This window comes from Pseudopipra pipra, chromosome 1 (assembly GCF_036250125.1).
Source record: "Pseudopipra pipra isolate bDixPip1 chromosome 1, bDixPip1.hap1, whole genome shotgun sequence".
NCBI lineage: Eukaryota > Metazoa > Chordata > Aves > Passeriformes > Pipridae > Pseudopipra > Pseudopipra pipra.
This window is the reverse complement of record NC_087549.1, coordinates 62,729,602-62,746,280: the sequence shown is the minus strand read 5'-3', so window position 1 is coordinate 62,746,280 and position 16,679 is coordinate 62,729,602. Positions and strand designations below refer to the sequence as shown.

General features: G+C 39.5%; 1 protein-coding gene across 1 annotated transcript in view; it reads left to right on the top strand.

Moving 5' to 3' along the window:
- The window catches only part of CTNNAL1 (catenin alpha like 1), a 59,846-nt gene that overhangs the window by 11,648 nt on the left and 31,519 nt on the right, over positions 1-16,679 (top strand). Inside the window, exons 2-3 of the mRNA XM_064658938.1 lie at positions 10,576-10,765; positions 15,982-16,169. Coding sequence (XP_064515008.1) covers positions 10,576-10,765; positions 15,982-16,169 — 378 coding nt within the window. The remainder of the gene's footprint in view (positions 1-10,575; positions 10,766-15,981; positions 16,170-16,679) is intronic.

The window sequence follows — 16,679 nt, the reverse complement described above, 5'->3', positions numbered from 1 at the left end:
GGTACATTAACAAAGGCAAGTTAGGGAGAAAAGCCACAATTAACATTTGCCAGTCTCTAGTTTTGAGGTTACCTGATCGTGTAAGTAAATTGAGTTATTTCTCAGACTTGCATCTCTCTGGTGCTGAAAACATGTCTGCATTTGTTTTGACCACATTTGAACGCACACTTTAAACAATGAACTTTCCTCTGAGTTGGGTTTTCTTAGACTTGATCAAGCACAGGAATTCTACATGTGGAATGAAAAAGGGTAATAGCTTTGTTTATGAAATCTACCCTTTTAGGTAAGAAGTTAGTGAACTGGAGGGCAACAGGAGGGGAGGAAAATGTACTGCCTTGTGCGCCTCAAAACCCAATTATTTGGTCATTTAGCTTATGTTCACCTTTTCTAGTGACGTAGTGGTGCATTTCAGCAAACTTCCAGACAGCAGATGAGTTAGCCAGTTTTACTTCTGCGTGCATTTTATGATAGGTAAACACATATTTTCTCATGTTCCATGTACTTGTTGATGGGTGTATCATATAATCAGAAGAGGCTAAATTGGACTTCCAGTTTGAAAAACAGTTTTTGCCAACTCGTGTCAAGTTGCCCAAAGGTGCAAATTTTGGTACAAATTTCAGTCTGTGAAATTCCGTACATCTGTATGAAAAGAGAAGAAAGCTTGATATTGAATTATCTGAAAATTAAGATCTTTATCGTGGTCACTAATTTCTGGAGACATCCCCCCCTCTTTGTAGGGGAAGATAGGGCAGTAGTTCTCTGACTTGCAAGGCACGTGGCAATAAGAGTAAACAAGGTAGCTTTGATCAGTGGTCAAGCCTCACTGAGCATTTTCCAGTGATCATTTTCTTCTCTTCCATATGTGGAAAAAAGAGGGGAGGATAGCAGCAGTGCACATCAGTTTTTGTGTACTTTTCTGCTTCACCTCTGCAGATCAGTGGGGATCCCTGATTTTAAGGAGCCTGTGAAAAGTGAACATTTAGAAGAAAGCACATTTCTCCTCTTCAGTAGTGTTACTTCAGTAGCATTGCTAAATTAATTCAGTCTTCCACATAATATCTAAGAATCCACAGACTGGAAGAATAGTGAGAGCTGTGTTCATTCCTTTTTTTTTTGTTCTTGTTTTTTATTTCTCCAAAGTTCCTTTTCAAAAAAAACTTGCAAAAAGAAAGAATTGGAAATAATTTAATCCCACTGAAGAAAAAGAATTCCTGAAGTTTCCAGTTTTCATTGCCTTGACAAAAGAACACCTCAAAAAACCCAAACCAAACCAAAACCCAACCCAAACAAAACAAACAAATAAACAAACAAAACCCCAGACCAACAAGAAAAGTCCCACAAAAAAAACCAAACCAAAGAGATCACGCAAATCCCCAAACCCAAAATAACCGTCACTCAAGGAAATAAATTGCTGTCATCAAAATACTACACCTCATCTGAACAAGTTCATCTGTATCACATTTTGGATAATCATTTTCTCAGTGGTGCAGTTTGGATCTTGAAATTTAAAAGGCCCTTGGTTTTCTAGGAATGCAGTCAGCACAAAGAAAGGGTATTCACTACTATAGTACAGTCTTGCTGTGAGTTGAATCCTTTCTTTTGATCTCTTAAAAATTCCAAGAATGTCTAACAAGTACACAGTGATGGTACTAATAGTCTGAGGCGTGTATTTCAATTTGATGTTGTGTACTCTTGTCACTCCTGATGAACTTTACAAAGAGTGGGTTTTGAAGGAGATGAAGAGGACTGTTTTCACACTTTCCAGATAATATTTCCATTTGTTGAAGCTATTGTGCTTGTGAGAAGTACATAATTAAATGGTGTTTTAAAATTAAATGTACAATTTGCAGTTAACCAAAAATTCTGGTTACAGCTGTACTATGGCTAGTGTTGCATTTGCTTGTTTCATTCTCACAATTGTCTCTAGACAAGTAGGTAAGTTGTACTATCAGATATAAAATACTAGGTCAGGGATACCAGATACCAGATCTGATTTGGTAGGGCTGCTCTTGAGTTGCTTGACAGCTTCTACTTGTCACTGCAGGTCCTAGATTGTTCCCTCACCCTTTCAGAGGTGGCTTACCAGCTTGTTAGACACTACATGTGAAAGTTAGCCTGAGGCTCCGGTAAGTGTGTCAGCATTTGCCCACAGATAAGTGAACCAGCTTACAGGTTGTTGAAGTTGTTTATTTAATTTGCTTCCCTGAAGGTTTTTGGGAAAGATGTGTATAAAACCAATGAGAAGGTACTTCTAAAGAGCCTTCGGGTAAAGGTACAACTACAATAGTCTCAATGCAACAATAACAGTACTCAGCAGTCCTGGACATGGAGCATATTTGTACTGCCCTTCTAGACATCAGTGCATAGGCAGTACGAGGAAAACACATTAGCTGGATCACACCACTTGTTGGGAGCTGCTTTTTTACACAAGTGTTGACTCAGGGTCCTGAATGATGTGTTGAGGACTTTGTGACTTCTGCAAGAAGAGTTTGTTTGACCCTTTGAATAATGACGCATTCAGTTGTCCATAAAGCAGTGCCAGCTGTCTCAAATAATGTTTTCAGGATGAATACAGTATGGGTTCTTACAGTTAACTAGTGCATTAGTAATTAATGCAGTTGAATTCTATTTTGTTTAGTCTTTTCCAACCTTCAGAAACTTTCAAAACTGAGTTTCTACAAAGTTTATTTGTGCAATTTTTCTACATAATGAAATATGAGTAGAGAGATAAGGCTTTCCAATTCTAAAAACTCAGACATTAACCAAACTTCTAAAACATATTTTATTGCTTGAAATAATGGAAATCTTAAGCATTTTCTACTATGCCTGGACAGGCATCTAATCTTAACAGACTTCTGATTTCTAGGACAAGTAAACAGGTAGTTCTTGTTCACTTCTTGAGATCCCTGAGGCTCATCTTGTGATGAGAAGTCTGTGTGACAGTTCTGCTTGTAGCCCTTATGGACAGGATGTCAAATGCCAGCTGCTGCTTCTCTGCTCTCTCTCACGCATGGCTGTATTCTGTAGCAGGTGTGGGTGTTGGAACAACATGTGCTGCTCTCTGGCTAATGAGTCTGAAGACCTGGTTGTCCGTAAGTAGTACACAAAGCTAATGACAGACAGTACTTAAAATTTAATATTAGAAGTTCAAACTCAAGATGAACTACTGAAAGTGCAGGCTGCATGGGAAGGGCCTTTTTGACCAAGATTTTTCTATGTCCTATCAAATGCAACCAAATTTACTGTACAACACTCTTCTATTGTAGAAGCTACCTGAAAAGAGGTCGTAGCAAGGAGAGTGTCAGTCTCTTCTCCTGGGCAAGTAGTGACAGGACAAGAGGACATCGTCCTAAGCTGTGCCAGGAGAGGTAAGGTTGGACATTAGGAATAATTTCTTCACAGAAAGAGTGATTAGATGCTGGAATGGGCTGCCGAGGGAGGTGATGGGATCACCATCCCTAGAGGTGTTTAAGGAAAGACTGGACATGGCACTTAGTGCCATGGTCCAGTTGACATGGTGGTATTCAGTCATAGGTTGGAGTCAGTGATCTCAGATGTCTTTTTCAATCTAATCGATTCTGTGATTCTTCCGACATATGTAGTGCTATTGCATTTTCTTAGCAAAGGCTTTCCATTCTCAGTATTACATTTTTTTTTCAGAAAGGAATTTTCTACCATTATGAAGTTAATGGAAGGTAGAAAGCAGAGAATACACAAAATTAAATAGGAGCTGTTACTCTGAGGCTGTTAATCCTTATTGCATAGAGATAGTGTCTTGATTTTCTTTCTAGCAGGAAAGCTGATTAATATGAGTGTATGGGGTTTTTGTGACAAGGTTCTGATGACAGGGGATGCTACAGGGATGGCTTCTCCAAGGAGCTGCCAGAACCTTCCTCTACAACTGACAGAGAAAATGCCAGCTGGCTCCAGGATGGACCTGCCACTGACCAAGGCCCAGCCCATCAGCAATGGTAGTATTGTGTCTGTGATGACATACTTAAGAAGGGGAAAAAATGTTGTGCAGAAGTTGTTGCGGCCAGATAAGGGAGGAGCGAGAATATGTGAGTCAAACAGCTCCGCAGACACCAAGCTCAGCAAAGAAGTCAGGGAGAACAGGTGGTCAAGGTGTTGGAGCAGAGATTCCCCTGCAGCCCGTGGTGAAGACTATGGTGAGGCAACTGTGCCCCTGCAGCCCGTGGAGGACCTCATGCTGGAGCAGGTGGATGTCCAAGGGAGGATATGGAGAAAGGAGCAGGTTCAATGGCATGACACCACTGAGTACCTATGCTGGAGCAGTCTGTTCCTGAAGGACTGCACCAGTGAGAGGGATCCATGCTGGAACAGTTTGTGAAGAACTGTAGCCTGTGGGAAGGACTCATGTTGGAGAAGTTCATGGAGGACTGTCTCCTATGGGAGAGACCCCACGCTGGAGCAGGGGAAGGAGACCTCTTTTTGAGGAAGAAGCAGCAACAGAAACAACTTTGATGAACTGACCACAACCTGGATTCCCCATCTCCTTGCACTGCTGGGGGAGAGTGGATAGAGAACTGGGAATGAAGTTAAGCCTGGGAAGGAGGGAGGGGTGGGGGGAAGGTGTTCTTAATATTTGTTTTACTTCTCATTATCCTGTTCTGATTTGATTGGTAATAAATTCAATTAATATCCCCAAGTGGAGGCTGTTTTTTGCCCATGAGGGTAACTGGTGAATGATCTCTTCCTGTCCTTGCCTCAGCCTACAAGCCTTTTGTTTTATTTTCTCTCCCCTGTGCAGCTGAGGAGGGGAGTGATAAAGTGGCTTTGGTGGGCACCTGGCAGTCATGCAGGGTCAACCCACCACATAAGAGGTAGTAACAAATACTACTCTAGAGTCTAAATCATCCTGTGTACCAATGCGGGTACTTCCCTAGGGAGGGAGATGGATAGGGTAACTTCCAATGCAACTTCTTAGTTTAACTCTTATGTTTGTAGCAGTGGCTGTGAAATAGCTACATTTCCTCTGGTTTTATTTATAGATGTCTATAAATACTTCCTGAAACCCAGTCTCTTAAGTATCACTTAATTCTGTCATGCAAGACTTAATTACACTGACAATAAATAGACATTAGAATATTTTTAGCTAAGCGTGCTGCCATGATGTTTCCTGTGCATGAAGCATATAACGACTTCAATGTCAGTATCTAAAGGCCCTCAAAGAGATCTGAAAACAGCTGCTCAAAAACTGCTACAACTGAGCTGGTTTCCTTAAATATGAAATATATCGTGATACATTATGACTGTATGTGTTAGTTTTGGTAAAGTACTTGGGAAAAGACCATTATTTTTCCGTGGCTTCTCGTAAAAAGTGACAAAAGATTGTAACTGCCAATTTCTTGAGACTGTGCACTCCTTAAACTGATTGTCTGAAATCTCAGATAAGCATTCCATGGCAGCAGCGTAAGAGCTCACATTAAACAGAGGGTGAGTACCATCGAAAGGACTGTTTCCTTTCTAAGACCTGATCAGTAAATCCTTAAGTAAACAGCATGTAACATATTACTCTTGTTCAAAGAGACTTGCAGGTAATCTTTTCAGTGGTTAGCTCCTGTCCAAATACCACAGATGTTGGTCACTGGGTAATACATGATCAGAATACAACAGATTAAATATTTGGGAGGTGCTAAGCTTTAAAGGAGGGCTTAGATAATGTTCTGGGACTTGAAGTGGTTTCCTTAACTGAAAAAAAAATGAAAGAAACACAGCAATAACAGTTCTGGTCTGGTTGCAGCTGGATGGGCTGCTGGGGAAAAGCAATTCTTGGTAATCTGAAATATCTTGAATGCTGCACATTTTACTAGTTCAGTTTTTTTATAGGTTCTTAGGGTTTCTTTGGAGAAAGATGATTGTTGGGGACAAAGTTCCTTGTTAGGTTTCTTGTGGGTCTTTGCTTTTCTCCATTTAACCTGTCTAATTTATCCTTGTTTTAAATGTTTAAAAGCCAGGAGCAAAAACGTTGTTTATTCTTTATTGTAGAACCCTAGATCATTTGCCTTTTAATGCTCATTGCTGTGTTTGTGTCCTGAGGCAAGTAGTATTGTGTGCCTCTTCCCAACAACCCTTCACTTTCACTGCCTAGGGATTTTTTTTTTTTACCATGGTCTGAACTGCTAAATAATCTTTGTGCTGCTTATTAGCATCTCAGGTTCCTTCAGTTTGTCACTTAACATGCTAGTGAAATTCCTCTCCTTGCTCAGTTAAGATCTTGTTTGTTAGCTTTTTAACTGATTGGTAATTACCTGCTTGATTAAGTCTTGAAAAGAATCTGAAACTGCTGTTGCCTCTGCTTTTCCAAAACTTTATTTGAAATGGAGGACATAGCTAGAAATACACCTGTCACTCTTAACACTTCATGATAGAAAGAGTAAGATATTTCTCAGAATTACACATTCTCCTTGTTTGCATAGCAATGTTTTCTGCAGGTGGCAGGTTATGAGAAGCCCATCTGTGTCCAAACAGCTTTGCTTGTGCCTTTGACGTTCTTAAGCATTTTACATTTGGTTTATGTCTAACTCATGTTTCTAGAACCAAGACCAGCCCTTTTTGCCTTAGCTGATCTATATTTTATATCTTTCTCTATCTCTTTCTTTCATCATGACCTACCTACTCCTATTTCAGGGCTGTTTGTTATTTTTTTATAGCACACATCCTATGTAAATCTAATATCAGTACAGGCTGCATTTGCTACATAATGTTGATGACATCTGAAATAGGTGTTACATGAAGCTGTTTGTTATGTTTCAAGCTTCTTGACAAACCTCTGTTTTAGTTTTTTCACAATGGTTGTTTTTAACTGGCAATCCATAGTTTTTGACTTTTCTGAAAAAAAAAAAAAAAAGAGAGCTCAACAAACTTCCCTCCATGCCAATGTTAAGATAGTTACTATAGTGGCCCTAAGTTAGCCAGTCTGAGAAGAAATTATATTATCCATCTAAAAATTCATTATTCCAGGAGGTATTTGCAAAGCCTCTGCTGCTGTGTACAACTGTAGGCATCCAAGCTGGGTTTAATTTGCATATACAAGCTACTCCAGTGAGTGTCTAAAGTAGGTCATAGAATCACAGAATAATTTGGGTTAAAAGGGACCTTTCAAGACTATCTAGTTCCACGCCCCCAGCCATGGGTGGGAATACCTTCCACTAGATTGCGTTGCTCAAAGCCTCATCAAAGCCCCAGGTTGTTCAAAGCACCTAGCCTTGAACTCTTACGATGGTGGGGTGTCCACAAGTCAGGGAATCTGTTTCAGTGCCTCACAACTTTTCTGGTAAAAAATTTCCTCTTTAAGTCCAATCTAAAACCACCCTCTTTTAATTTAAAACCATTGACCTTTCTACTGTCACTACAGGCCTTGGTAAAAAGTCTTTCTTCATCTTTATTCTAAGCCTCCTTTATATATTGAAAGGCCACTATAAGATCTCCCTGGACCCTTCTCCAGGCTGAATGACCCCAGCTTGCTCAGCCTGTCTTCATAGGAGAGGTGTTCCATCCCCCTCATCATCTTCCTTGCCCTCCCCTGGACTTGCTTCAGCAGGTCCAGCTCCTTCTTATGTTGGGGGTCTCAGAGCTGGATGCAGCACTCCAGGTGAGGTCTCACCAGAGTGAAGGAGAGGGGGAGCATCACCTCCCTTGAGCTGCAGGCCACACATTTTTTGATGCAGCCCAGAATGCAGTTGGCTCTTGGGCTGCGAGCAGATGTTGTCAGCTCACATCCAGTTTTTCAAGCACCAGTACCCCAAGTCATTTTCTGCTGGGCTGTTCTCAGTCCATTCATCTTCCAGCCTGCATTGATACTGGGGATTGTCTTGGGCCCAGTGCAGGGCCATACATTTGGTCTTGCTGAACTTTGAGATTAACATGACACTGGTGAGGGAGCTGTCAAAACAGCTCCTGATTGTTGCTTAACCTATGGGAAGACGGGGGGGGAGGGGGAATGGGTTTGGGTTTTTTTCTGCAAAACTTATGATGCCCTCTGAAGAGAATGCTAAAGAAAGGATAGAAATGTAAAAGGCACTCATGTTTTAGAAAGTGTTTTGTAGGATTTTAATAAAGCCTTTTAAGCTGTGACAACTTCATGATTTTTATTATTTGCATACCTCTACAGTAACATAGGAATTAAAATAAATGCCCTTGGTGATTTTTAAGAGACAGTGGGATTCCTTTCACTCTGCAATGTGATTTGCACATGCATTTTTTTTCAGGGTTATGCAGAACATATTTAAACTTTTACTGGTGTGAAATGCTGTGGGAGGTAAACTTGCAAGCCAGTATGTAAGCTTGCAGTTTGTCTTAGGCCAGCGTTATTTTATATACACTTATGGGAAGTCATTAACTGTATGAATGTAATATTAACCCAGTGTTGGGTTGCTGTTTGCTTAAAAAGCAGTTGAGGAAAGAAAGTTGTGACCTTCTATCAAATTGGTCTTCCTCAACATTTGGACTAATGCTCTCAATAGGCTTGCTGGCCGTGCCTAATCAAGAATCCACCAGCTGGGATTGTTAGATTTTGGGTATTTGTTAATTTGGTATACCTGAAGCATCTACAGTGCAAGAATTCAGGAGAGCTGCATAGTGCAGCTGGTTGTACCATCAATTTCGTATTGATCTGAATTTCCACTGAAGTGGTGGTAATTGTGTGTTTTGAGGAATGTCATTCCTCCTCTAAAATGAATCTGAATTATTTGCTCAGTAAATAATAGCAAATGTAATAAGACTGTTTTCATCGTAAGAAGATCTTTGCACTGGAAGGGCATCTGGGGTTCAGAGGCTTTGGGGTTGAAGCTTGGTGACTTCTTGCAGGGGAACTCTTACACAGGCAGATTTGTTGTATGAATTATAGTAAGTGGCCTTCCTTTAGACCTTGTGGCTTATGTACAAGTTGGGAAAATAAGGCATATATAAGAATATATAAGAAGGCAGTGGACAGACTAAGCATTTCTGTACTGATGTTTTGTACCAGGACAAAATACTCTTCCATTCTCATAGCAGTTCTTCCTTAGGACAGCACTGTTCTTCCCCCCCACCCCCACCCCCCCCTTCAGTGTGCAAAGAACTCTATGAAGTATTGACATTTTCCATTGCAAAGAGTTTAATACTGGACACTTGGCTAAACGAACTCCTGGCATTCAAAACTAGCCTCAGAAAGGTATTGAAAACCACCATTTTTTTCCCCCAGAAAGGCAACTCAGTAACATCTGAAGGGTAAGCGCTGGGCATTGATCACATCATGAAGCAGAACAGTTCCTACATTGCTTCCTACTATGTCCTTGGATCTCATGTGAGCATTACAGGTACAGCTTGTATGCTCTTGTCCAACCATAGGCTTGACTAGTAGGAGAATGTGTGAGTGAATGATGGTTTATATTTTTTTGAGGAATGGCAAAGACACTTGTGATTAAGCTGATATAGCTGAGGTGTTCAGACAGTTAAGTAATTCATGTATTTCTGAGATTCTCTCAGCAGACATCCTTGAGCGCCTGGGAATGTGGCTTACGGTACAGTTCTGTGGGCATTTTAAAATCACACTGCTGCTGAAAGGAGCACTTCTGCCCGTCTTTCTCCAGTCTATACCTTTTACCGTTTGCCACTAGAAGTATTTGTAGAGCTACGCACTGAACTGGACTGGAAACCTGATTATGGGAAAAACTAAATTAACAAGCATCACCTTCTCCACAACTCAGGTTTAACTCACATCAGATAAATTAATTGCAACCATGACAGTGGGAGGCAAAGACAGGCAGGACTATCCTTGTTGGGCCTTTATGGTGATTTAGGATGTTTGAAACTACAGCGTTTAACTTCAGTCCTGCTTCTCATAAGAAAACAGTTGTCATACCAAAAACGTAAAGCTCATGTTTGTAATGTAGTTTATAGTTACTTATTTCTGAGTGGCAGGATTGCATACTGTTCTCACATTTACTTAATGCCTTGGTTGAGAATCTACTTCTGCATTCATGCCTTTCTCCTCGGTGAGGGGAAAGGATCTCTTTGTTTGTTTCCTTAAGTTTGGTGTTTTGGACAAATCTTCAGTCTCCTGCAGCCAGTGTACAGCTGATCTCTGGTCTGTGTGATCCAAGAGGGAATGTATAGCATGATGTAGTGGACAGAAAAGCTAAGACAGGAGTTCAGAATAGGAATGTCCTTGCAAATTGTTTTACTGATAACTTGCATCTAAATGGCAACCTTTTTCTAAATTCTAGAAACATGTGCAATTGAGTTTAAGTTACGAGTACAGTGGATACTTTAATGGGGGAAGGGCTATGTCTGTAGTGTGAAAGGCTGTTCAGATGCGAGGGAGCTTATTTTAATACTGCAAACAGGAGGGAAAAAAGTAAAAATTCTTCTGTTCATTTGAATTAAACTGAGATCACAGCAGATGAGCAACCTTTTTTTTTTTTATTCTCTGAGAAGTTAAATGATACCTTATGACTCAATACTAAATGTTATTACTGAAGTATGGTAAAAATCTATTACGGAGTTCAGTTCAAAACTTGCCTTTAATGCTGAAGTTAAAATGTTCTAATAAATAACTCTTCTTATTTGCAGATAACTACTCTTATTAATCACAAGGATAAACCAAAGCGTTCAGACAAGACTCTGCAAGCAATTCAGCGAGTGGGCCAAGCAGTTAACCTCGCAGTTGGAAGATTTGTTACAGTGGGTGAAGCCATAGCCAACGAAAACCATGAATTGAAAGAGGAAATGAGTGTTGCTTGCATTGAGGCAAGGAGAGCAGGTATGTAGTTACTCATGAAATTGTACTTGTGCCATTTTTGGCACACTATTTTTAGTGTCAGGAATAACGTAAGAACTTTACTATTTGATTGCTTAACCATCTTCTGCTGGTTCATTCAAGGCCTGATCTGTTACCTGATTTTTTCACTTACTTAAATTACGGTCATGTTATGAACAGGGAATGGAATTGTATGTTGGCTCTGATTTTTATAGGATCATTTGCCACAAGGAATTGTCTGACTGCTCTTTGTTTTATGATGTTATTAAAGACAAAGAACAGAGTGTTGAGAATACAACTTTATTGCTACCAAGCTAAAACAGTGGAGTATCTAAAATTGGGTGTTATGCTATTGAGGTCACTGCATTCTAAATCTGAATGTCTGAATGAAGGTCAGTGTCAACCCATATTTCATCAGGATTCAGTAAGATGACTCACATCAGTCATCTGATGACTCCTCTCAGTAGAATGAAAATCATATTGTGTTTGCCTTTTTGCTGGATTCAAGTTTTGTTGCAAAGTTGCTGTGTGTGTGAATTGAATGTGAAGTATGGATAACTGAGTTGCCTGCTGTCACCCTCCTCCTCACAGAAGCCTCTGTCTAGGCAAATAGGGGATAACATAAGAGAATGTCAGTGTCATGCTAGAAACTACTATCCCAGATATTAAGTACTATTCCTTGCATGATATTTCAGTGGCTCTCAGTAAATGCATATCCTTAGATCTGCAGTGCAGCCTTCAAGATGACTTCTAGTAGAATGTTCCTTTTGTTGTAAGTGGGGTGAGGTTTTGGTTTTTCTTTCAAATACCTTTGGATCATAGGAAATTCTGTTTGAAGCTTTCCCAGTTTGAGCAGGTGGATGTAGCTACAAGTGTGATAGACTTCCTGCTTACTGTGGCTTCAGGGAGACAATCTTGAGCTTCTGGATGTGGAGGCAAATAAATGACCCTTCAATGCTAATGTCTCTGACTCCAGAAAGGAGCACTACTCTACTCCAAGACAGGGGTTACTGTCCTTAAAACCATTCTGTTAAGTTAAATAGTGGACTTGTGAGTGGGTGTTTGGTTTTTATCTTTTAAATAACCTCAGAATTCTGAAAAACCTGTCTTTTGCTGTCCTAACTGGTGTATTTCTTGCTGATTCACTGTACTGGCCTCAAACTTTGGAGATGCAGGTCATACTATTATTTGTGATTAAAAGAAAAAAAAAGCTTGGAAGTTAGGCATGGTACTGTAAGAAATCCTCTGAAAATCCCTCAACAATGAATCACAATGTCTAGAAACATGCTGGTGATGAATGATTGTTCTTGTGATTTGAAGGACTATTCTGGATAAACTTTAGACTGAAAATTCCTAGTCGCTACAGTAAATTTGGCTGCGAACAGAAATGTCCTAATTTAAAAACATTCCAGTTGTTATGTGAAGCATGTGTTTTCTCTTCAGAGATCCAAGTAAAATGCTGACAAGCCAAAATTGCCAAAGTTCACATTCATAATCTCAGCTGCTAGAAGAGCAGTGAAGTCTGAATCTGTTTCTTGACTTGCCATTTATGCTGTGGCCAAGTGTTTTTTCTTCCTATCAGTGTATCCAGGAGGATCTCAGAATCTAAAAATAGTCTGCAGTATTTTACCTCAACAAAAGGCTATAGTTTTTTACACAGTAAGTTTTATTTCCTGTTGCGCAGTAATGTGCCTCAGTCTAGGGGAGTGAAGATATGGATTGTTTACATTTCTCTCAAGCCTCACATTTACCTTGGCATGGGCCAGTTTTTCTCTGTGAGCTATGTATTTTAGAGCTAACTGAAGACTTATATGGGAAATTCAATATAGCAAACACGTTTTCTTCTGTTTGGTTTTTTTTTTTTTGACGGGGTTTTTTTGTGCCAGTATTATCTCTGTGGGCTGCTCAGTGTTTCCAAGCAAATAAAAAAATTTCCTGGACAATTATAGCCAAGAATATTGACATGTATAAAAGAGTCCTATGAGTCCTATGTTCTGGAGGCATAGGTAGCAGAAAGCCCTTGCTGTTTAGGGCAGAGTGTGTTGTAAGCTTTTCATTATTCTTTATAGCTGATAAATTAGATTGTGCCTTGGAAATAAAAGGGACATTTTGTTAGGCATAGAAGATAGATTTCAACACTAAAGGATTTAGAACATTAAGCATCTCAGTTGCTAAGAAAAGTAGGGAGTCTTTAAATCAATTGCATATCCTGCAGAGGCTTTGAAGGATGACAGATGTTGTATCTGCCTCTTGTGAAGGGTATAATCAGTGATCTGAAGTGTTTCAGACTTGTTATGACTATTTCCTTGTAATAAACCTTGTAATTTGATTGACTCAAAATAGAATCATAAAACACTGCAGAGGGTCATGTAGCAGATTTTGCCTAACGTTAGTCTTGCACTGTGTCAGTGTTAACAATGACAGTATAGCAGTGGAACGTAACTCAAAAGAAGCGCATTTTAGATGCCCATCTGTGATTTTTATCTTTTTTTTTCCCTCTAAAACTAGGAAAGACTGTTAATTTAAAAGAGAAAGCACATGTCAGGAATAAGTTAGTGTCATAACATTTCCGGTATTCTCTGCCAGTTGACTACATAGCCCTAGAGGAAGACATGGAGTAAAATGAAAGCAATAAATAGCTCTCTATTTTTGCCTTGTCTTTTAGTACAGAGATGACTAAATTAAGAAGACTGAAAAATGACAATTTAGGATGAATAAACTGAATCACGGAATAACTGAGGTTGTAAGGGACATTTTAGCTTCAAGAATGGAGATCTGCCCTCCACAGTATCAGACACTGCCCCATTTTGGTATTGTTCACACGCCTGTTGAACATGCTAGCCCATCATCCTGGGAACAGTTTTGATGTCTCATATCAGTCCCATAGAGGTACCATTGAAAATTGACTGCCCATTGGACTTTGTACCAGTTGTCACCATCCCTAAGCCCAACAGTCAGGTTCATTCTCTACCCACCATTTTGTATCTTATGATGAAGTTATAAGGACATTATGGGAGATCATGTCAGAGGCCTTGCTGAAGTTGAGATGCACAGCATTCATAGCTTTCCTTTTTTAAAATTGGTGCCATCTCATCATAGAAGGCATTCAGATCAATAAGGGACTATTCACCCTTGCAGGTCTGTGCTGTCTCTTCCTGATTGCCTTTTTCTGCTTCGTGTGGTAATGGCTTCCAGTATTATTTTAGTAATAATCCTGGAGGCTGATGTGAGGCTGACTAGCCCATAATTGCCTGAATTTTTCTTGTTACCCTTCTTGCATGTGGATGTGGCAGTTGTCTTTCTGTCATTGGAAATCTCTCCCAATTGTCACAATCTTTCAATCACAATAGTAGAATTACAGGGACAGTGAACTGCTTCTTTAACATGCTCAGGTGTGTTTTATGGACTTGTTTATACCCAGATGTCTTCCCTAACTCAGTCTCTTTACCATAACAGATTTTGCTCCTCATGGCTTACTCCCAAGGCTTAATTCATCTTCCTGTAGTTGCAATCTACAGGCAGAGGAGGAAACCTTTGTTCTATTATCAGAAGTCTTGAATTTCTGGGGCTGTGTGGAGCTTTTGACAGGCAGATGTTGCAGGTCTTTCACGTTCTCTGATAAGTTTTTGTATGAGTAGATGCTTCACCTATGACGTGATTTATCTTCAAAAAGATGAATCCTACAGCATAAGAAACAGGGATAATAATGTTGTGCATCCTTTCTTGGTTACCAAAAGAGCTTTGCATCTATTTTAATTGTTCTCTGTATGTTTCTACACCATTTTGTGTTGTCTCATATATTTTGAGGTCAAAGGAAGAGATTGGGATTAATTAGCTGACAAAGGTGAGCAAGCAGACATTGGCATAACCAAAATGAATTGAACTGTGGAGAAGGCAATGGCCAGTGTGTTTTGCTGTTAAATTGTCTCATTACCTGACTGGAGACTCATCCTACAGATTCACTGTTAGTGCATCTGGCTGCCTTTGCTGTTAGAATAGTAGCTCTACTTTTATAATTCTTCTTGCTTATTTTTAGGCCCTTCAGCTGGGGAACTCACCATCTCAGATTGTACTCTGTTTATCATATTTGCATACTTACACTAGAGTGACCCTCTGATTATTTGGAGCATGCCTTTTATGACCTGGCCTGGTCCTGGCAAAAGTCCTGAAAGTTCCTTGCCATAATGGAATACCTATTTAGGCAACTTAAGAAGTCAAGAGATTACAATTACCAGAGGAGAGAAATCTGTACATGAACACTATGCAGTGTGAAACCCTATGGTTTGAAGGACTGTCAGGTCTTGTCCTGTAGTGTTTGTGTGTGATATTTGTGGAGTACCAGAATAATGCACCCTCAGGTTTTTCATATGGGAACAGTGGCTTTATCAGGCTTTTGGAGTATTTTGTTTGCTTAGGTGAATTACCTGAGGTTTTAAAGATGATTCTTAGGGAACTTGATCAAATCTTCTAGATTTTATATCCAAGGATGATCTATAGGTCAGTTGTAGGTTGATCATCTTGTCTTACATACTAAAAGCATGTCTCAGAGCTTGCCTGAGTTCATTCTCCCAGCAGCCTGTCTGTGATAATGGAATAGGAAACAGCTCTGTCTTTTCTCTTTTGCACTATTATCTAGTGTACTCCAGAAGATTTAATTGGATAGGGTCTGTGATTTTTCTCAAATAAGCAGATCTATTGGCTGCACTGGATGCAGTCTTATAATTTTAAAGTTACTGGAATCTTTTATTATTCGTGCCTGAAGACTTCTAAAGGAATAGGAAATCTATAAATTATGGGAATGCTAACTGAAATTTGGAAAGTGGAGGGGAATTTGTAGTTCTTCCTTGCTGCATCCCACTCTTTCAGTGGGTTGATGCTGCGTGGACACTGATTTGACTTTAGCTATTAAAATCATATCTCTCATTAATGTTTTCTTCCTCCACACTGCTCAGCTCCACCCCCCACTCAAATATCTGTAGACTGTAAGAAAATTGGTGTATGTTACAGATGGAAGAATAAGGTAGTACTGAGTAGTAGTCCAAATTTAAATATGGAGAGGGTGCCACCAACAGTCAATAAAAGGAAGTGAAGTGAAATAAAAAAGAGTTGTGGGTAGCTCTGAAATTGTTTCATCCCTCAAAGGTAAAAGTTAAGAATGCTTAATGGCCCAGTATCTGTTTTTTGAGTATGAAAAGTTAACTTATTTTTTTTTCTTCTAGGTGAAACAATTGCACAGCTTACAGATGTGGCAAGCTTGGATCATCCAGAATCTGATAGCCACATAACAATCTTTACAGACAAAACGGGTGTGGTAAAAGCTGCAAGATTGTTGCTTTCTTCTGTCACAAAGGTGCTGGTGTTAGCAGACAGAATTGTTATAAAGCAAATTATAACTTCCAGAAACAAGGTATTTGTAGCTCCTTTTCTATTTTGTTTAACTGATACCTGCAGTCAGTGCAAAAGAGTGGTGGTAAATGAAGTGGTATTTTCATTATATCTCTAGGGGAAGTCTAAAATAAAAAGGTAAAAATTAATGTCTTGCACATGTTTATCCACAAGGTATCTGAAAGGAGGTGGCTGTAAGTCAGTAGTATTAAAATAACAATTTTCAATGACTCTACACCTTATGTGACCCATATTTATTGCTCTATTGACTTAGTATGCTGTAGAAGATGCTGTATTACTGCTTATATAACTTCAGGTTTACTTCTACATAAAAGTGTGTGTCTGTAAAATGGTCAATAAAAGCTTCTCCTTGCTAATGACAGGATGTTTGTACTGTCAGGATCAAGACAAAGAGAGCATTATGGATGTGTCTAAGCAAAAAGCTGTGAGGAATGCATATGAAATTCTGTGCTAGAGATGTGAGGCTTACAGATTAAAAGTTTTTTACGCAGTTTAACTTAGGTCTTGAAAC